Raw genomic sequence first — 21546 nt, 5'->3', positions numbered from 1 at the left:
GCGGGCACGCTTCCTCCAAGGCTACCTACCCTGCTAGCATTTCCGGATCTTCCTCCCGCTGTTCTCTCAGGAAATCGAGTCTGCTGGATCCCATTCCTTTTTAAGGTGGAGAAGAGGAGTACCGCCCAGTTTCAAAGCTGGCTGTGCTGTCTTCTTCCTTGGCAAGCTGAGCAAGTGCCCGTTGGACTTGGGGAGAGAGCGGGTGTTGGAGTCCCAGGACAGCAGTGCTCGGGTGGCCAGAGATGGGGCCTCCAGTGAGCGACGGCCAGACCCTCTCTCCCTCCGTTTTAACTTTGAACTTAAATCGATAGTGGGTATGGGAAGGACTGAGACACAGGCCCACATAGAGCCAGCAAGGCCTGAGTTCTACATTTCTAGTTTTTCAGCCAAAATTCATAGCTGGAATGTTAAAATGTTGGGGATATGGCTTTGCTAATGTTTGAAAAATGCTTCCTAACCAGGAAGGAGGTGGGGGAAAGATCTCCGTAGGAAATTCCTTCCTTCATACATAATAACTTTTCACTGAATTTCAATTACTCTCAGTCTTGTGTCGATGCCCATAAAATAATCGAGCTATATACAGTATGTGAACCCAACTCTCGTCTTCCTATGAGTTCTGAGTCAGAAATTGCAGGAGCATGACTAGGTTTGCAACAGCTCTTCCCCAGAGGACCTGTGAGTGTGAGTGGTGGAGAAAATGCACCCATTTGAGGGTGACCACGTCAGGAGAGCAAAGGCAGGTGGGGCACATACCTGGCCAGACCACAGCCCCTTCCCCGGACCGAGAGCCCATGCGTCTGGGGCCGAGGGACAGCAAAGCTGGTTGCCAGGGAGCCGGTCCCTGGGCAAGGCTGCTGGGGAGGAGGCTCAGAGGGAGGGGCAGGATCTGGACCAGGTGGCAGGGATGTCAGGTGGTAATGCACCTGCAGTGGAGGCCTTGGCCGATCCCAGCGGACGCTGTGGGACGGTCCCAGCGTGGAGCCGCCCCAGATCCTGCCGGGGCAGCGGGAGAGCGGTGTGGCCACGTGCCCCCAACCTCACCCACTTGGCCACTTGTTAAACTGCCTCTCCGCAGCCCCTTGCACATCAGACAAGATGTGGGGGATTCCCGCTTTCCAGAATTTGTTGTGGCTAGAAGCCATTTTCAGTTCCCAGCCGTTTGTTGGTAAAACGTAAGAGGAGAAACCTCTTGGGAGAGACGCCTAAGGTGGAATGCTCTCGCCTTCAGAGCACCGAGCGTCCACCACCCTGGTGTGGGTAAAGCAGACAAACAGAGCTTCTAGATTGGGTGCGGGACGCGGAGGTTGGGGGGAGGCGTGGCTGTTTCCTGAACGGAGGCCTGGAAGGGACAGGTCGAGTCCGCACAGGTCGGGTCTGCAGCAGGTGGCACGGAGCAGTCGCCGTGAAGCTCGTGGGGACCCTGGAGGCATCTTGTGTCACAGCTCACGCACCTCGTACGACGGCTCCCATCCCGGCACGCGCGGCCGTCTCGAAGAGAAACCTTCGTCCCTGCTGGGGAAGCAGGCCTTTCGTGTGAGACGTTCAGCCCTAACTGAAGCCTTCTAGAGTGTTTTCGAGAATTCAGTTGTACGTAAGATCTTCTTGGTGCACGGTGATGGATGACATAAAGGCATCAAAGTCTTGTCGACGGACGTACCGCTCCGTCTGCGTCAGTGAGTGGTAAGCGGTTCAGAGACACACAGTGGGACAGCTTTAAGATTTTGTGAACTTCTGTAGCAGAGGCTCCTGAAGAAGGGCCCAGGTATGCAAATTGGGTCATAGAGTAAAATTAGGGAGACAGGTTGATTATCACATTCCCAGCCTGCGTTTGGGGGTAGCCCTCGTTGGCGTGGGCGCTTTACCTGTCTTCCCACACAGCGGGAGGCAGCCCGCCCAGGGAACCCACGGCCTCTCCCGTCTGTCTCCCAGCTGGCGGCTCCTTCCTCCTCTACTGATGTCAGGTCACAGTCCCACTCAGCCGTTCCATCACTTAGCCGTGTCTTCCTAGTGTCAGACACAGGACCGGATGCCTGACTGTCCTTCCCTTTAAACTGGGGCCACGTGCTCGCTTCAGGGCAGGGCCGCCCCACCTCGGTCTCATCTCCGCACCCACAGAACGTACTTACTTTTGAGGGGCATCCCAAGGTGAAGTGGAGTGGAAGAGATCGGAAGTGTCCGTCGAGACCTGGTGGAAAGAACGCGTTCCCTTCCTCTTTAGAATTATGGGAAGAAGAACAAAGCGTAAAGCCTTGCGCTTTACGCCTTTATATCTGTCCCGGGGCGGATCGGTAATAGGAGCACGAGGGACGGAGGAGCACGTGGGGTGGGGTGCAGGGGTGGCGTGGGGACAGGCAAGAGGAAGAGACAGTTCAGAGGCCCCTGGGCCATGCGTGTGTGCTGCGGGAGGAAGGGCCAAGGAGGGCCCGTGTGCGCCGGCCCGTGCAGGATGCTTGGAGGAGCAGGCACCTGGCGCGCAATATGCTGATGTTTGAGCGCGTACCGTCCCGGAGAAGTGCCCAAGCGCTGGGGCAGGATTTGGGCATTCTTGGGGGCACTTTGGTCTGCTGTCGGTGGAATGCAAACTGGTGCAGCCACCCTGGAAGACAGTGTGGAGGCTCCTCAGAAAGTTAGAGGACTGCCCCATGACCCAGCAATTGCACGACTAGGTATATATCCAAAGGATACAAAAATCTAGACTTGAAGAGGGTGCATGCACCCCAAGGTTTATAGCAGCACTTCCAACAGTGGCCAAATTAGGGAAAGAGCCCAAGTGCCCATGAACTGATGAATGGATAAAGCAAATGTGGTTTATATATACACGGGAGTACTACTGAGCCATCAACAAAATAAAATCTTGCCATATAAGCGAATCTTGCCAATAAGCGAAGTAAATCAGGCAGAGAAAGAAAAATACCGTATGATTTCACCCGTGTGGAATTTAAGAAATACAACAGATGAAAATAGGGGAAGAGAAAGGAAAAACAAAATAAAAGCAGAGAGGGAAGCAAACCATAAGAGACTCTTAGCTCGAGAGAAAAAACAGGGTTATGGGGGGGGGGGTCTAGACGGGTGATGGGCATTAAGGAGGGTGCTTGTGGGGAAGAGCACTGGGTGTTGTGTGTAAGTGATGAGTCGCTGGATTCTACTCCTGAAACCAAAAAAGGAAACAGAAAAAGAAACGCTGTATGTAATGGCCCCTTGGCTCCACTATACCCGCTGACCTGTGCCAGGAGGGGCATCCGACCTGTAGGGCAGAGGCCCAGGCCTTCTCCCACCAGGCAGCCCGTCCCTCCCCTCTCCCTGCACCTGTCCCCACGCAGCCCCGGGGCCACTGCCCATGGCGACGTTCCAAGCTGCCGGCCTGATGTCTGAGAACCGGAGTCCCCTGGAGCGGGCGAGAGGTCACCAGAGCGACCGCGCAGGCAGCAGGTGGTGCCGGTGGCTGCGTTCAGTGCTCTCTGACTGGCGCCTGCGGGGGGTCTGTTCGCAGTCTGCGGCTGACGGTGAGGCTGGAGGAGAGACAGCGTGCGTGTTCCCGGTGGGTTCGGAAATGACCCTGGATCTCCCGCAGCCGTGGGACCTAGCGATACCTGCACGCACGGTGGTGTCTCCGAGAGTTGATGTCGAGGCACCACTGACCTGCTAGGTGAGCACGGGGAGCAGACGTCGAGGACGGGACACAGCCGAGCTGGATTATTCGGTGGTTCTTGACAAGCAAGTCGTCTCATCGTGTCGCTTGGGCTTTACGAGTTGAAGCACTGCTGTGACCACAGTCGTCGTTTCTGGCCTCCCGTTGATCTTGCTCGGTTAAGTTCCTGGATTCAGAGCTCAGTAAACATGCAAACGTGGGAGTCGCGAGTGCCCGGGCAACGGGCAGAGGTGGAGAAGCTGTTCGTTCGGACTCGGTCGACGGGCAGGCACCGAGGTGGTGCGCGTGTCTGGGGTCCCCCCGAAGGGCGCGGGAGCCGGCGCCCGCGCTTCAGACCCGGCAGGTGGCGCGGTCGGTGCTGACCGAGGGGCTGCGGTTGGGGTCGGCTCCCCCAGTTTTTAAATGGGTGCCAAGAACTCCAGGGTCATCCTGAGAAGATGCGGCCCTATACCGTGTCTCTCTCCAAGCCGCCGAGAGCTCTCTGCAGCCATGACCTCATCGCATAACATAGCTGTGGGGGGGGGGGGGGGGTGCAGCGTTGCCTCCCGTCTGCGGGTGGGCATCGCCGTGCTCACCCTGCACCTCTCTCTCCACAGCGCCGCCGCCGCGCGTCAGGCACTCGCTCTGTCGGTCCGAGCTCTGCTTCTAAACCGGGAGCTCTGTCCTTACTGCCGTGGCCCCGTCTGCCTCGCCATGTCTCTTCGGGCCCCTCGGCCCCGGACGCGGCCCCCTCACACGCACCCACACGTCCCACTGCCCGTCCTGCTCTCCGGCACGGCCTCGCTGGGCCCCCCGTCTCGGCCCCCCCCCCCCCCCCCGCTGTCTTGCCGAGTCTCTTGGCATCACCCAGAACGTAGGCACAGGTTACAGCCAACGTGTTTTGTCCTGCCACGCGCTGGGGATATGGCCAGGAACGGGAAACTCGATTTTGCTGTTACGCAAGCACTCACGTTGTCCCGGCTGATGCGTTGGGCGGGTGGCTACAGCCACGAGTGACGTGGAATCCAGGCCCCAGTGGGTTCTCCCGGTCCTAGAGGAGGAGGCAGACATTCAGACAGACAGATGGGGCTGGTAAAGGTCACGGGTGTGTGATGCCTCGTTCCCGGGGCCGGCAGGAGCACAGATCCGAGTCAGCCTGGACAATGCTTGGCTCGGAGGGCAGGGAGACTGGTGCATTCTCAGTGTCGGGGACAAGTGCTGTTTCTCCAGAGTGGCCCTTGGCCAGCACAGCCGCTCTCTGCCCAGAACAGCCCCAAGCTGCCTTCTCACTGTCCTGGGGTCTTCCTGCACCCTCAGCCCTTTTCTCTCCTGTCTGAGCCACGGGGTCCCCTTGGCCATGCTCTCCCGCCCCTGAGACTCCCTCTGTGTGTTCCGCCCTTGTCTCCAGGAGGCGTTCTCTCTCCTGTCCCGTCCATCCTGTTTGCCCACAGCCCTGCTGAGCCGACTCACAGGTGCGTGTTCCCTCCTGTCTCCCGTGCACTCTGGCCTGTCTTACACCTCCAGTTCTGCCCCAAACCGATCTCGTGGCTCCGTGTCCCTGCCTTCCAAGAGGGCCAAAACCTGGGGACAGTCGGGCCCAGTCTGTGGCTCCCTCTCTGCTGTCTCTCATGTCCCTGCTGGCCCCTCAGCCTGTTCTCCACGCACCCCCCCCCCCCCCCCCCCGCCCCAGGCCTCTGCTGCTTTGACGCTTCCACCTGCCAAGAATACCTTTCCTCTGCTGTGCCTTCCATCTGCCCAATTTTGGGCCGACCTTGGGGAGCCAGGTGTATTGCCGTCTGTTCCACGAACAGTCAGTCCCTGGTGCCCTCGCTCTGAGCCGGAAGAATCCGTCTCCTCTGACCCTCTTTCCTATTCCCCGACCCTTGTCTGCTGTGTCTCCCATGGTGGGTCCAGCTTGTCTCCTGTTCATCTCGCAGGCAGTTTTCGGAGGCCGTGTCCTGTGCTGGGCACTGCTCCAAGGGCTCTTTCGGGGTCTGTCTCTTTCTCCCACTACACCAGGAGCCCAGCCGCAAGTTCCCAACTACCAGAGCGAGCACTGGGCACTGCGAACAGTAGGCCTTCAGCCAGCTCTTCATAATTGACTCTGGCAACCCTCCCCTCCCCTGGGGGCGGGTCACTCCCTCTCCCAGTTAGCCTGCAGGTGGGCTGGAGCTGCAGCCAGGGTCTCTGACTTCAACTAGTTTTCACGTTAAACTGTTCTAGTCATAGGTTTACTCACAGAGCAGAACTTACCAGTCCAACCGGAAGTTTTCTAAGGAGAAGCAGAACTTAGATTCTTTCTGGTCCACCATCAGAACACCTGTTTGTTCGTCACATACTCTCTATAGCCTGTGGTTCAGTGTGTGTTAAGCGTTTGTCGTGGGCACCTGAGGGCATCTCATGCAGACATTTCACGGTGCAGGCCCCCAGCAGGCACAGAGAGGTGAACATTGCAGCATCGGAAGTCCCCGAGGGGCTTTGTGGGAAGATGTCATGCGTTTGTACCTCCCAGTGAAGCATCTGTGTGCTTCCCCCCCCCCCCTCCCCCCAGGAGATGGCCGGCAGGGCTCTCAAGCAGACTGGCAGCCGGAGCATCGAAGCCGCCCTGGAGTACATCAGCAAGATGGGCTACCTGGACCCCAGAAATGAGCAGATTGTGCGAGTCATTAAGCAGACCTCCCCAGGTGAGCTCAGACCCGCAGCCCTGGGGGAGGAAGATTTGCCATCGCAAAGCACAAATCCGTTTGCAGGAAGGGAGGTTCAGTGTGGCCCAGGTCAGCAGATTATCTCTTGGCATGTTGCCCTGCTCTGCACTCAGGGCCTAGAAGGGGAGGCAGCAGGGGCAGATCCTGGGACTTCCCTGGGTGCTCCCTCTCCCCGTCTGAAGTAACCTGGGGTACTTCCTGCGGCCGGTGGCTGCGGACATTACAGAGATTGGAAAACTCAGTGGATATTAAAGTTAGGCAACGTGCAGAGTGAGATCTAAAGTGGGCTTTTTACTTTCTCTTGGGCCTGTGAGGGAGTCTGTTTATTAAAAGGAAGGTTTATTTCACGGTTTTTATTTTTATTTTTATTTTTATTTTTATTTTTTTAATTTTTTTTTCAACGTTTATTTATTTTTGGGACAGAGAGAGACAGAGCATGAACGGGGGAGGGGCAGAGAGAGAGGGAGACAAAGAATCGGAAGCAGGCTCCAGGCTCTGAGCCATCAGCCCAGAGCCCGACGCGGGGCTCGAACTCACGGACCGCGAGATCGTGACCTGGCTGAAGTCGGACGCTTAACCGACTGCGCCACCCAGGCGCCCCTATTTCACGGATTTTTAAAACACACCTTTTCTCACACCGGAGCCTCAGAGCAGGCTGGCAGGCGCCTCCCTGGGCTGGATGCCACGGGCAGTGGCGCTGGGACAGCCCCCCTAGTGTCCCCCGGGAAGGGCCAGAGGCACCAGCACCAAATGCTGTACCTCACTGGCTGTCAGTGAATGTTCCTCTTAGAGGATGGACAGATGGGAGAATTTTTGGTAGGTGAGGTCCTGAGTGTGATAAGGGACTCACGACATTCAGCCAAAGGAGCTTTCCCACTTCGTCTGTCGAGTGAGAAGTTGCGTCTTCGTTGTTAAACTTTTGTTTTCTCGTTGATAGGAGACTCGTATTAAACTGCTGCCTGCTGGCAGTCCATTTCCAGATTCTTGGAGTCCCAGGGTCTGTGTTGCCGCAGAGCCCCAAAGGGAAACTGCAGACCCACATCTGTGACGATTCCCTCCTACGTGTGCCTTTGACACATGTTCTTAGCCCAGGAAGACAGGTTGTGGGCTCTGCCGGGTCCCCCCGCGAGGGGCTCTGACCCACAAGGCAGCCCGGGTTTGCCAGAGCAGAGTTCAGCCTGCATCGGGCGGCCTCGAGCGGTGGAAGAGCCTGCGCAGCGGCGTCCACCCCCAAGGACGCGGCCAGCGCCGGGAGCCAGCCCGCGAGAGCCGTTCCCCTCTAACGCCGTGTCCGCGTTCTTTCCGCTGCAGGGAAGGGCATCGCGCCGGCCCCCGGGCCGCGGAGGCCGAGCTTCGAAGGAACAGGCGACCCCTTCCCGCCCTACCATCAGATGAGCGGGGCAGCCTACGAGGGCAGCGGTCCGCTGGAGGAGGTGCCCCGGCAGTACATGGACTTTCTTTTCTCCGGAAGCACTCGCAGCGTGCCCGGCGGCCATCAGCACCAGCCCAAAGGCTACGCGGCCAACCTGGAGTCCGCGGGGATGAGCTTCCCGGTGGCCGCGCCGGCGGGCCAAGCCCTCCCGCTGCAAGGCCCCCCCTACAGGCCGCACCTGCTGGTGCCGGGGGAGCCGCTGGGCTACGGCCTGCAGCGCAGCCCCTCCTTCCAAAACAAGGAGGCGGGAGCGTACGCGAGCCCGGCCGCCAAGGGCCCCGCGGTGCAGGTGCAGGTGCAGCCGGGCGCCGGCCACGCGTTTCCGGCCGCGGGAGCGGCGGCCGGTCTGTACCTGCCCCACCCGCACCACAAGCAGGCCCACCAGGTGCACGTGATGGGCTCCCGGGGCCAGGTGTTCGCCAGCGACAGCCCCCCGCAGAGTCTGATGGCGCCCTCCAGGAACAGCCTCAACGTGGACCTGTACGACCTGAGCGGTGCCCCCGTCCAGCAGTGGCAGGCCTCCACCCTGTCCCGCCGCGACTCTCTGCAGAAGCCGGGCCTGGAGGCACCCCCCCGCCAGCACGTGGCCTTCCTGCCTGAAGGCCCGGTCCCCAGCAGGACCAACTCCTTCAACAGCCACCAGCCGCCCGTGGCCGTGCCCATGCGGGCGGGCGTGCCCGGCAAGACGGAGCCCTCCGTGCCCTCCCCCAACACCATCACGGCCGTGACGGCCGCCCACATCCTGCACCCGGTCAAGAGCGTGAGGGTGATGCGGCCCGAGCCCCAGACGGCCGTGGGGCCCTCGCACCCGGCCTGGGTGCCCGCGCCCGCGCCCGCGCCCGGGGTGGAGAGTCTGGACTCGAAGGACGAGCACTCCCTGCCGCTGGGGGGCGCCGGTGCGTACCCGCTGGACGTGGAGTACGGCGGCCCGGACCTGAGGTGCCCGCCCCCGCCCTACCCCAAGCACCTGCTGCTGCACAGCAAGTCCGAGCAGTACGACGTGGACGGCCTGTGCGCCGGCGTGGAGCAGAGCCTCCGGGGGGGCCCGGCCGCCGAGCCCGCCGACCGGAGCGACAAGAGCCACAAAGGCGCCAAAGGGGAGAGGCCGGGGAAGGATAAAAAGCAGATCCAGACCTCTCCTGTCCCCGTCCGGAAAGCCAGCAGGGACGAGGAGAAGAGGGAGTCGCGCATCAAGAGCTACTCACCGTATGCGTTCAAGTTCTTCATGGAGCAGCACGTGGAGAATGTCATAAAAACCTACCAGCAGAAGGTCAACCGGAGGCTGCAGCTGGAGCAGGAAATGGCGAAAGTAAGCTGTCCTCGTGTTCCCGCCGCCGGGCCGGCTCTTTTCTAATTGGCGGTGGCGCTCGCGGCGGAACCTCTGTTTTGCTTCTGCTTTGCCCCGGTTATTACGCACGGTTCGCGTCCCGGGCGATGGTGTGGTTATGGGGCCAACGACTTGGAGGGATGGCCGATGGTGCAGGCTCCCTCACGGGTCCCCCCGGCTCTGTAGGGGGGCCGTGAGCACTGCGCCTGACCCCGCCGGTGGGCACGTGACCACGGCGATATTTTTATTTCATTTTCTTTCATTTCATTTTACTATTTTACTTATTTGTTTTACTTCCTTTTACTCATTTTATTCTATTTTTTGAGAGAGAGAGTGGGAGAGCGTGCGTGCACACGCAAGCAGGGGAGGGGCAGAGGGGGAGAGAGAATCCGAAGCAGGCCCCGTGCTCCGTGCGCAGCCTAAAGCGGGGCTCAATCCCACAACTTTGGGATTATGACCTGAGCCGAAATCAAAAGTCACACTCAACCGGCTGAGCCACCCAGGCGCCCCAGCAAATAGTATTTTAAATATACCTTAGTTGACACTAAACTGCTAGAGAAGGTAATTAATGAAATGATTTAAATTAAAATCTTACAGTAAATTTAGATCACACAAAGCCAGCGATTTCAGGGGCGCCTGGGTGGCGCAGTCGGTTAAGCGTCCGACTTCAGCCAGGTCACGATCTCGCGGTCCGTGAGTTCGAGCCCCGCGTCAGGCTCTGGGCTGATGGCTCAGAGCCTGGAGCCTGTTTCAGATTCTGTGTCTCCCTCTCTCTCTGCCCCTCCCCCGTTCATGCTCTGTCTCTCTCTGTCCCAAAAATAAATAAACGTTGAAAAAAAAAAAAAAGCCAGCGATTTCAAATTCTAAAAATCAGATCTGCGCTCTTACTGTCTGCTGCCCCATTTTCATTGACTTTTCTTTGTTCCCATTTTCCCTGAGCCGGTAAAATATTAGATTGCGCTGAGAGTTCCGGGGATGTTGTGGTCTGTCTCCTTTTCCACCGGTGTTTGTTTATAGAGGTTTCCTGAGAGCCTAAAGTCACCGGTTTTGTCCTCCCTTTAGAGTCCAGATTTGTGTCTACATAAGTAGATGAAGAGCAGACCCAGTTGTTGTCTTGCTTGTAGTATACTGGACCCATATGTGTTCTTGGTTCCGTAAGTCGAGTCAGGACCCTCGCGGTTCTCAGCCGTCTCCCGCCCTGGCTGTTTCCTCCCGTGGGGTCCTCTGACGTGACTTCCTTGTTCCCCTTCTCCACAGGCTGGACTCTGTGAAGCTGAACAGGCACAGATGAGGAAGATCCTCTACCAGAAGGAATCTAACTACAACAGGCTGAAGAGGGCCAAAATGGATAAGTCCATGTTTGTGAAAATCAAAACCCTGGGGATCGGTGCCTTTGGAGAAGTGTGCCTTGCTTGTAAGGTGGACACGCACGCCCTCTACGCCATGAAGACCCTCAGGAAGAAGGACGTCCTGAACCGGAATCAGGTGGCCCATGTCAAGGCCGAGAGGGACATCCTGGCTGAGGCAGACAACGAGTGGGTGGTCAAGCTCTACTATTCCTTCCAAGACAAGGACAGCCTGTACTTTGTGATGGACTACATCCCGGGGGGGGACATGATGAGCCTGCTGATCCGGATGGAGGTCTTCCCCGAGCACCTGGCCCGGTTCTACATCGCAGAGTTGACCCTGGCCATTGAGAGCGTCCACAAGATGGGCTTCATCCACCGAGACATCAAGCCAGACAACATTTTGATAGATCTCGATGGTCACATCAAACTGACGGATTTTGGCCTCTGCACTGGGTTCAGGTGGACTCACAATTCCAAATACTACCAGAAAGGTATTGTCCTAGATACGCCGCACCCACCTTCTACGTCTAGATAGGACCAAACTCAGGCCGCTGTTTCGCATCCTGGTGGCTCCTGGTCATTTTGAAATTATCTGTTTAATATAACTTAGCGTGACATCCTTTTCTCCCTAAAGCAGTAGCGTGGTACGTGTAAAAGAAGTTTTTTGAAGTTAACAGATTTAAGTTTTACTGTAGCATTTTTAGGACAGTAGTCTACGGGGTGCCATGGGAACGTGGTTAGGAACCATCACTCTGCCCTTATAAAATGAGCCTTAAAAGTCTCACCACCTCGCAAAGAGTCCTAATAGCGAACGTGAATGTATCTATAGGCGTCAGGTGATGACACTTCACCATCCATGGTGAAGGTTGGGTGTAACTCCATCTGCTGTAGGTCTGCTGGCCATTATCTTATTTATGGCTCAGTTTCTGGAAATAGTGGTCTTAATGCGATGGCTCAGGCTTCTGTTACTTTTTTTTAACCTTATTTTTTTTTCTCAGTAATCTCTACACCCAATGTGGAGATCGAACTCACAATCCCAAGATCAAGAGTTGCACGCTGTATGGACCGAGCCAGCCAAGAGCCCTTCTATTTTTTAACTCAAAACTAATCCTATACGTTTAATGCGTTCCCATTTTCTGGTATTTCAGTCACTTTTGTTTATCTTTTTTAAATCCTCTCCTGCTTTTCCGTGGTCCTCTTGAAACACGTCCTGTCCAACAGGTAGTAGACTTCTGAGACGGGCCTGAGTGTTACGCATGATGTCCCCAAGTTACGTGAGCCTTTCTTCCATAGCATCACACTGCTACCCCGTGTAGCACCCAGCTCGTCATCGCTTCCTCTGTCATTTTTTTTTTTAAGTTTATGTATTTGTTTTTGAACGAGAGAGGGAGAGAAAGAGAATCCCAAGCAGGCTTTGCGCTGTCAGCGCAGACCCCGACACGGGGCTCGAACCCACGAACCGTGAGATCACGACCTGAGCTGAAACCAAGAGTCAGATGCTTAGCCAGCTGAGCCACTCAGGCGCCCCTCGTGTGTTCTGTCGTAGTGTTTGTGTTTCCTCACGGCTCCTCACGGCTCCTCACGGCTCGAGTCTCAGACCCAGGAATCACAGGCCATCCCTGCAGAGCAGTTGGGGAGGATTCTTTCTCTTAACATGCCGGGAGCTGAACTGAATTACTTTCCCCTTTGAAGTTGTGGATTTGCTGCGTTGTTGAATAGTGCAAATTCACCTGGGTTTTTATTCTCTTCTTTGCCGCCGATTCCGCGGTGAAAGGGAGCCACATCAGACAGGACAGCATGGAGCCCAGCGACCTCTGGGATGACGTGTCTAACTGTCGATGTGGAGACCGGCTGAAGACGCTGGAGCAGAGAGCCCGGAAGCAGCACCAGAGGTGTCTGGCCCACTCCCTGGTCGGGACCCCAAATTACATCGCACCCGAAGTGCTGCTGCGAAAAGGTACGCGCTTCCGGCCACAGCCATGACCTCTAAGAGTCTCGAGCTCCAGCTTTCTGAGACTCCGAATAGTCTCGTTGTATGTTTATTCTCACGGAAGCCTGAGAGGGAAACGATTTCCTTAACAAGCAGGCCTCCAGCGCAGCACCGCCCGTCGGTTCTGTAGCTGCTGTTGCTATCAGCGTGAAAGACGACGTCCGCCATTGGCCTACCTCGCTAGCCCCTCCGTGGGCCGGGAAGGGATAGAGTGGGTGTAGGGTGTAGAGTGGGCGTGGGCTTTCCATCTAGACCCCAAGAGAGATCTCTTCGCGCCTGGTTTTTAAGAACCAACCGTGAGGTCACCCGGACACTTCTCGGTCTGCCTGAGCCATGCTCTCGCTCTGACTCTTCCTTGCCCAGGCTCCCAGCTGCTCCTACCAAATTCCACTGGTGATCCGGTATGTCAAAACACAAATAGTGCTTCCCTCCACTTCTCTCTGCTAGTCCAGGATCGCTGGAGGGTGACATTTGGGGACGGTGGTGCGCATAAAAGTACAAGTGTTCAGTAAGATCGGCCTCCGTGTGGATGCTGTGTTCTACCAACGACGACATTTGGTTGAGTACAAGAGGAAGCTTTCAGTGATCAGTCACGTGGCTCACGGCAACAGTGTGATACGTCCAGAGATCGGTGACCTGTCTTTTCACACGTGTGGTTTCAGGTCTATGGAGTTTGTTCGGACCCGAGTTTTCTCTGCCAGCCGTGGAAATCCAAGGCAAATCACTTAACCACTCAGAGCCACAGGCATCACAAGAACTACCTTGAGAGGTGGTTGTGATTATCAGCCTCACCGCCCAGTAACAGCCTCATTCTCTCCTTCCTGTGGCGGTGTCTCCCCCATCCCCTTCCCACTGTCTCCAGCACCCCAACACGTGCAGGAGTCCGGGAACTAGGGGGCAGACTTCCCCTTCTCCCCCATCCCCACCCCCCTGCCTCCAGTGCCAGGCTGGGGTGGAAGGCATGGGACGGAGGGAGAACAGAGTTGGCAAATGCTGCTGGCACGTCCCAAGGCCCAGTTCAGGTTAGCGGGGATGAGGTGACACCAAGACTGGAGCGTAGCTGGGACTGGGATGCAGAGCTTTGAAGGCAAAGCGAGAGAAGATCAAAGAAAAATGAGCCTGTCCTCCTGCCTCGGTGAGGCTGGTCCTGTCCGAGCCGCAGGGTGCCCTGGCCTCAGCTGGCGCGTCTCGGGAGCTCCGTGACCAAGGGCCTGGCTCAGGTAGCGCCTCTTGCCGGGTCTCAGGGGACAGTTGTTTGCTTTGCCAAAGGGCACTCTCTCTCTTCCTCTTCTCGTCCCGCACCTCCTTCCAAAACTGACTTCGCCAGCGTCCCCGGGAAGCCCTCGCGACTGGCCGCAGCTGACCATTCACCAGCGTAGCCCTGTTTTTCAGTCAGTACTATTTTCATTTGTGTCTTTGTGTCCTTTAAGAACCTAAAATCCCGGTTGTAATGTTACTAACAATAATAATAATCTTTTAAGATGAAGAAGTCTTATTACAAAAGCATCCCGTGGGTATCACAGACGAATGAGAGAAAATAAGAGAAAATCTGTCAGGTCCCTGGCAGGTGTCCCATCCAGCCTTCTGATCTGAGCCACAAAACATGTATGCTGCGCGAACACGCTTTCCCCCTTCCCAGTAAATTAGTATTGGAGAATTTCCCAAAATTCTTCTCTAAGAGTCATCCATGCCCGTGTTGGAATTGAGTGAGCCCTTGTCTTTCAGGGTACACGCAGCTCTGTGACTGGTGGAGTGTTGGCGTGATTCTCTTCGAGATGCTGGTGGGACAGCCACCCTTCTTGGCCCCGACTCCCACGGAGACCCAGCTGAAGGTAGGAACTAAGCAGCCCCGTGGAGGAGGCATGCACCTGCTTGCTGCAAACACACGTGGTTTTCTGATGAAGCCCCGAATGTCTGGTCAACGTTGGACCTTTTATTCTGAGTAGCGTAGGAGTGTCAGTTGCATGCTGTCAAAGTGTTACTATTATTAGCTCTATAAAATTTTTGTTTAATCAAGTGAAGCCGCACCGTTAGATCCGTGTACCTCCATTTTCTGTCGCCACCTGTGCCTACCAGGCAAAAGACACTGAAACCTTCAGGAACTGGATTTAAAGAAATCAGTTGTTTGTTTGGATGTTTTATCAACAGTAATCTGTCCGCAGATTATCAACTATGCGGTCAGGCTTGCAGTACGTATTTCTAATATTAATTTGAAATACTTAAGTCCTCTGTCCATCATTTAATACTAAATAGTTTTAGAATGATAGCTATTTAGGAGCACCTGGGCGGCTCAGTCAGGCGTCCGACTTCGGCCTGGGTCATGATCTCACGGTTCATGAGTTCAAGCCCCACATTAGGCTCTGTGCTATCAGGGCGGAGCCTGCTTTGGATCCTGTGTCCCCCTTTCTCTCTCTGCCCCTTCCCTGCTCGCCCGCTCGTGCTCTCTCCGAAGTAAATAAACATTTAAAAGGAGTGATAGCCATTTGTCCTCTGATATAAATGATTTGATTACTTAAGAAGGATTGAATTGAGAATCTGATGGAATCTTTGGAACCTCTTTTTTTTTTTTTTTTTTTTGAGAAAAGAGCATGTGTGTGTGAGCAGGGGAGGGGGAGAGAGAGACAGAGAGAGAGAAACAGAGAGACAGAGAGAGAGAGAATGAATCTTAAACAGACTCCACACCCAGCACACAGCCCAGTGCGGGGCTCCCTCTTGAGACCTTGAGATCATGACCTGAGCCAAAATCAAGAGTCGGACACTTAACCGACCGAGCCGCCCAGGCGCCCTGGTACTTCTTAGAACTTACCCACCAGCGTGCGTGTTTACTAACAATTCTGTGAAGTATTCATGTGTCCCAGAGTCTGTGTTAGACCCTAAATTAATGATCCCTTATTTAGAAAAACCCTAAATGAAGGCTTAGTTTCCACTCTGGTAACAATAAAATTGGAACTTGACATTATCTGCATCCTAATTGAATTGCCAAACCAGCCACTAATTTACTAATTTGCCTGCGTGATGATAACCCAATATTTTTATTGTGATAAAATTTACCACTTTAGCCAGTTTTAATTTTACAGTCCAGTGGCATTAAGTGCACTCACAGTGTTGTGCAACTCTAACCGCTACCTATTTCCAGATACTTTGATCCTCCCAAACAGAAACTGTACCCAGGAAACAGCAGCTCCCCATTCCTGCCTCCTCCGGACCCCGTAACCCCTCTTCTGGTCTCTGGGAAGTTGCCTGTTCGAGGCACCTCATTTCACGACTGGCTTCTTTCCCTGAGCATCACGTCTTCAGAGTTCATCCGCGTTGTAGCATGTGTCACAACTTCCTTCCTTGCTGAGGCTGAGGAATATTCCATTGTGTGTGTAAACCACATTTATTTACCCATCATCTGGTGGTGCACACTTGGGTTGTTTCTACCTTTTGGCTAACGCGAAGAACGTATTCAAGAATCTGCGTCCCTGCTCTGATTTTGCAGCTTTATACCCAGAAGTGCGATGGCCAGATCATAGGGTCATTCTGTGTTTAACGTTTTGAGGAACCACCACACTGTTCGGTACAGTGGCTGCCTGATTGTACACGTCCGTCACCAGTGCCCAGGGTTCCAGTCTCTTCCGTCTTCATCGACTTACTTTAAACTGTCATCCTGTGGGTGTGAGGTGGTATCTTATCGTGGCTCTGATTTATATTTCCCTGATGGTTAGCAACTGAGCCTTTCTTCGTGTGCTTATTGGACATCTGTACATCTTCTTTGGAGAATGTCTATTTAAGTCTTTTGCCCTTTTTAAATCAGGTGGTTTTTGTTGTTGAATTGTAGGAGTTCTTTATATATTCTGGGCATGAATCCCTGATCAGAGAAACACTTTGCAAATATATTCTCCCATTCTGGGAGTTACCTTTCCACTCTGTTCATGGTGTCCTTTGGTGCATAAAAGTTTTAAATTTTGCTGAAGTCCGTTTTAGGTACTTTTTTGTTGCCTGTGCTTTTGGTGTCTTCCAAGAGATCATTGCCATATCTAATGTCATGAGTATTTTCCCATTTTCTTCTATGACTTTTACAGTTTTAGCTCTACTAGAACATCTACTCAAGTTCAGACCAGCCCTCCCACCCGTACACTCAGCTACCTCCATGCCTCACCCAGTGCCCCATCACCCCAGCCCGAAGCCCATTAGTTTGGCCTTGCTTTATCCCGATTCTGAGTATAAATGATAAAGAAGGCCCTTCGGTTTCCGCTTCATGGTAGCCACGTTTCGTAACCAGTATATTTGCTGAACATGTCAATGGCTAGTCTGTGCAGTTGACTGTGAACATGAGGCGAAGGCCATAGGACCAGCACCTTTATTCTCCTTCTCTGTAGGGTTGCCTTCTTTGTTTGTTTGTTTAACTGACCCTCCAGCTGAACATGTCTCAGCCGGAAGTACTGAATGAGAACCGTGATGATTCTCCTAGAGGGTTAAACTCTTGGTTCTTAGGGAAATCACAAAATTCTCCCCCTGACGTGTATTCCTGATCCAAGAAAATCAGTGTCTTTTGGTCTGTATTTGGCTTCATGCCCCTCTGCCTCAGCCTGTGAGCCCCCTCCTCGGCGGCACTGGCCTTTGACAGCTGCTCAGGGTGGCGCCAGTACTCCTATTCTAATCGTTCTCCCATCACGAAGGTCAAAGTATTTAAAAGCCACCTCGTCACGTAGTCTCACAATGGCCTCACGTTGGCTGTGAAAAGCGCACAGAGAGGAAAACTTTGGTTCTGTCGTCTCTGCAGGTGATAAACTGGGAGAACACGCTCCACATTCCAGCCCAGGTCAAGCTGAGCGCCGAAGCCCGGGACCTTATCACCAAACTGTGCTGTGCTGCTGACCAGCGCCTGGGGAGGAACGGGGCCGACGATCTGAAGGCCCACCCCTTCTTCGGGGCCATCGACTTCTCCAGTGACATCCGGAAGCAGCCGGCCCCCTATGTGCCCAAGATCAGCCACCCCATGGACACCTCCAACTTTGACCCCGTAGACGAAGAGAGCCCTTGGAACGACGCTAGTGAAGACAGCACTAAGGCCTGGGACACGCTCACCTCTCCCAACAACAAACACCCTGAGCACGCGTTTTATGAATTCACTTTCCGGAGGTTCTTTGATGACAACGGCTACCCCTTTAGGTGCCCAAAGCCTTCGGGAGCAGACGCTTCACAGGCCGAGGACTCTGACGTGGAAAATTCTGATATGGGGGATCAGACCGAAGGGTGCCAGCCAGTGTATGTGTAGACTCAGCTTCGCCGACGCTCTGCCTCCGCGGGGGCCCGGGGTGCCCGCGGCCGGTCTCCCCGCAGGCCCGGTGGACAGCTGAGCTCAGCCGTGTTCAAGGTGGGTTGAGTCTGGCAGTGGAAGTTCTGGTCTCCGCCAAAACCCGCAAAAGAAGCAAGAAAGCTTTTTACTCGAGGACTCAAGCCTAACAGGTTCCGAATGATGGGGGTTGGGGGGGCGGGTGTCGACATTGCTTTGAATTGGCTTTCGAGGACCTTCACTGCATTAAAACAATATTTTTAAAACTTAGTACAGTTTAGAAAGAGCACTTATTTTGTTTATAGCCATTTTCTTACTAAATTATAGGGATTAACTTTGACAAATCATGCTGCTGTTATTTTCTACATTTGTATTTTATCCATAGCACTTATTCACATTTAGGAAAAGACATAAAAACTGAAGAACATGTGATAAGAAATCTCTGTGCAATAATGTGTAAAAAAAAAAAAGATAACACTGTTCTGATATTACTGATGCCATTTTATTCACACGATGGTTTTTGTTTTATATTTTTTCCCACATTTCAAAATTGTGATATAATGTTAAAAGCTGCTTTTTTTTTTTTTTTTTTTTGCTTTTTGCATATTATAGTATAATAGAAAGTGTGAGCAAGGTGATCATGTGGGTGTGATTTCAGATGTCTGGTATGAGAAAGTACTGCATGAGCAGGGTTTTTCTATTATAAAATTACCATATCTTGCCATTCACAGCAGGTTCTGTGAATATGTTTTTACTGAGTATCTTTAAATGAGATGTTCTAGACAGTGTGCTGATAACGTATCGTGTGGGTGACTTCTTCGCTGTGATTGTAAGTAACCCTTACTGTTTTGTTAAAGAAACGCAGATGTGTAACTGAGAAGCGATCTTTGTGTGTGTGTCTTGGGGGGCAAACTTCAACACTTGTCATATACTAAACTCGTACACGTCAAAAGGGATTAATTTAGCCATGCCAAAAATTTTAAGCTCATCCTGGGACTGTGTCCGTTTCGCTCGTCCGGACACTCTCACCGGCATCGCTGACACGTGGGACCCAGTGGCAGCGACCTACTGCCACTGAGAGGTTTCGGGACGTCGTTCCTCCTGTGGTCTTGGACAGCCGAGGTATGGCTACCAGGATGGAATTTAGGTCTTCCACATTTGTGTGTGTGTGTGTGCGTGCGTGTGTGCGTGTGCTTTGAAGTATCAAACTTAACTGGGTTTTAACAGTACATTTTTCTAATCTTTGTAAAACAGCAAGGATTATTCAAAGTGACATTGGAATAAAAAAAAAATGAAGCCATACATATTTTCTTAGAAGTGTAGATGTATATATAACTACATAGATAAACACACCAAATATTTCTTTTTTCAAATTAGTATGATTCCTATTTAAAGTGATTTATATCTGAGTTAAAAGTTCAATTCTTTTTTGCTTTTTAAAAACCTGACGCATCGTATTTTTCATTATATTATTCCACATATTTTTCCTCGAAGTTTTTAGCATAACGTATCCATTATTTAGTGTATATCTAGGCAACAACACTCACAAGTCTATCAGTGTCTAAACTAAACAAACAAACGAAACTGTACTGGTTTACATTGTATGAATGGCAAATTCTGAAGTCTGCTGTGCTTGTACTGTGACTCAGTATTTTCGCTATTTTGCAGTAAAGCCCGTTATTTACCGCGCTGACATACTTTCATGTGGTAGGTTCTTTCTCAGGAACTCAATTTAACTATTATTTATTGATACATCATTGCCTTTGAAAAGCTTCTACTGGCACAATTTATTATTAAAAGTTTGAATCCAAATCCCTTGGTGTCACGTCGTGCTGAATGTGTAACTTCCCGCTTTAATCTGTGACTTGCTTCCCAGTGACCCGTGTGCAGCTAGGGTTGCCAGCTGCTGGAGGCACTGTCACGAGAGGGGAGGGACAGGCGCCGCCCAGACTGGGGGTGGGGATGGGGGGGGGAGCTGGCTCAGGAAGGAAGGGTCTGAGGTGTGGTAAAAATGGGCTTTCAGTTTATACACAAGAAGTCGAAGCCCAGCGGATCGAGTGAGATATTGAACGTGTCTGGCGGGTGATGAAGTCAATCATGATACGAGCCGATCCCCCCGCATGAAGTGCTCAAATGGAGAGGGAACGGTGTAGTGCCCTGATTAGGTTTAAAATGGTTGGTGGAGGGGCGCCCGGGGGGCTCAGTCGGTTGAGCCTCCGACTTCGGCTCAGGTCACGATCTCGCGGTCTGTGGGTTCGAGCCCAGTGTCGGGCTCTGGGCTGACAGCCCGGGGCCTGGGGCCTGCTTCCGATTCTGTGTCTCCTCCTCCCTCTGCCCCTCCCCTGCTCATGCTCTGTCTCCCTCTGTCTCTCAATAATAAATAAACGATAAAAAATAATAATAAGCATTTAAAAAATTAAAATAAAATGGTTGGTGGAATTTCAGAAGAGATAATACTTTCTTTTTTTGGGGTTAATCTTTTGAGTAGGTACAATCACATGATTTAAAAATCAAAACATGTAGGAGCACCGGGGTGGCCCAGTCGGTGGAGCGTCTGACTTCGGCTCAGGTCATGATCTCATGGTTTGTGAGTTCGAGCCCTGCGTTGGGCTCTGTGTTGTTGGCACAGAGCCTGTTTTGGATCCTCTGTCCCCCTCTCTCGCCCCTCCCCCACTCGCACACGCGCTCTCTGTCTCTCTCTCTCGAAAATCAATAAACGTTTAAAAAAGGAAAAAAAATCCAAACGTGTAAAAAGGATATACAATGAAATGTCTCCTACTCCTTGTCTCAGCCATTGAGTTCACCTCTCAGTTTATCGTGTCCTTAGAGAAAGGACACCTCTCACGCACACACAGCACAGGGAAACACGTATGCACGTATATTTTGCCCCATCTGCACAAATGTGAGAACGTTACGTGTACTTTTCTGCATCTGTTTCCTTCACTTGGCAATCCGAGCCCGCACTCACAGACACTTGTCATGCTTTATTAGACCGCATGGTACTTCTCATCACAAGTGTGCTGTGAGTAATAAAGTCCAGTGTGTCTGATCCTGGAGTCCCTTGTCTGATTTCAGGATTCATGAAGGAGTAATAGACTGACTTCTTAGCTCATAAGTAGGGTAAAAGCAAATCTTTCACCTGCCAACAGGTATTATGGCAGTATGTACTCCCAATAAAAATACACAAGAGTATTTACTTACTGCCTTGCCAAATGCACTGTGTATTACCAACCTTTTTGATCTTTGTCCATTGACTAAAGTGTGTGTGTGTGTGTGTGTGTGTGCGCCTTTGATATACTTTTGCTTGATGTTCCTCTTATTTTGAAAGAGGTAGAACATACTTGTGTATGCTTCATATTCATTTGAATATCCTTAAAAAGCAATGGTCCTAATATTATGCACTTTTTGAGTGGCGGCCCCTAAGGGAATCCCAGAAGATTTCCATTCGCTTCTCACTCTTCAACGTCTCCTTCCTGCTCAGCTGAAGTGAATTGTTTAACTGGGCTGATGGCCAGATAACAGATTACCGCGAACAGACTGCTTCAGTGTTTTTGACAAATTCCACAGGAAGTGAATACTCCGCTCAGGATGTTGCAAGGACACAGCCAGGCCCGGCTTCGGTGCATCCGTGGTCATTGCTGGGTGTGATTGGAGTGCATTGAGGGAACAAATACCACATTCCTTCGAAGTTTCCTTCTTCGCACTTGGCACGTTACGTGTCCCTTGCTAAATCTAAACACAAATCACGGAGAGAAAGACGCTATCCAGCGTGGCAGACTTCCTCTGAACGTCCTGTGGTCCAAACCATTATTCAGTTGGAAATTTTTAAGATGGAGT

At 52.8% G+C, this 21546-nt stretch overlaps 1 protein-coding gene across 3 annotated transcripts in view; it reads left to right on the top strand.

The window, feature by feature from the left end:
• Positions 1-19521, top strand: part of LATS2 (large tumor suppressor kinase 2) — a 72643-nt gene extending 53122 nt beyond the window's left edge. For 2 of the 3 annotated variants that reach the window (XM_043574920.1, XM_043574926.1), the window contains exons 3-8: positions 6180-6312; positions 7645-9074; positions 10350-10932; positions 12216-12398; positions 14157-14263; positions 17197-19521. In XM_043574920.1, the coding sequence (XP_043430855.1) occupies positions 6180-6312; positions 7645-9074; positions 10350-10932; positions 12216-12398; positions 14157-14263; positions 17197-17691 (2931 nt within the window). In that variant the 3' untranslated portion in view covers positions 17692-19521. Of the gene's footprint in view, positions 1-3471; positions 3647-6179; positions 6313-7644; positions 9075-10349; positions 10933-12215; positions 12399-14156; positions 14264-17196 lie in introns of those variants that run through there. The other variant, XM_043574933.1, reaches the window with a different exon arrangement.
• The last annotated feature ends 2025 nt before the right edge of the window (positions 19522-21546 follow it).

Source organism: Prionailurus bengalensis, chromosome A1 (assembly GCF_016509475.1).
Source record: "Prionailurus bengalensis isolate Pbe53 chromosome A1, Fcat_Pben_1.1_paternal_pri, whole genome shotgun sequence".
Taxonomy (NCBI): Eukaryota; Metazoa; Chordata; class Mammalia; order Carnivora; family Felidae; genus Prionailurus; species Prionailurus bengalensis.
Note: the sequence above shows the minus strand (reverse complement) of the source record. Positions and strands in the feature narration are given on the sequence as shown.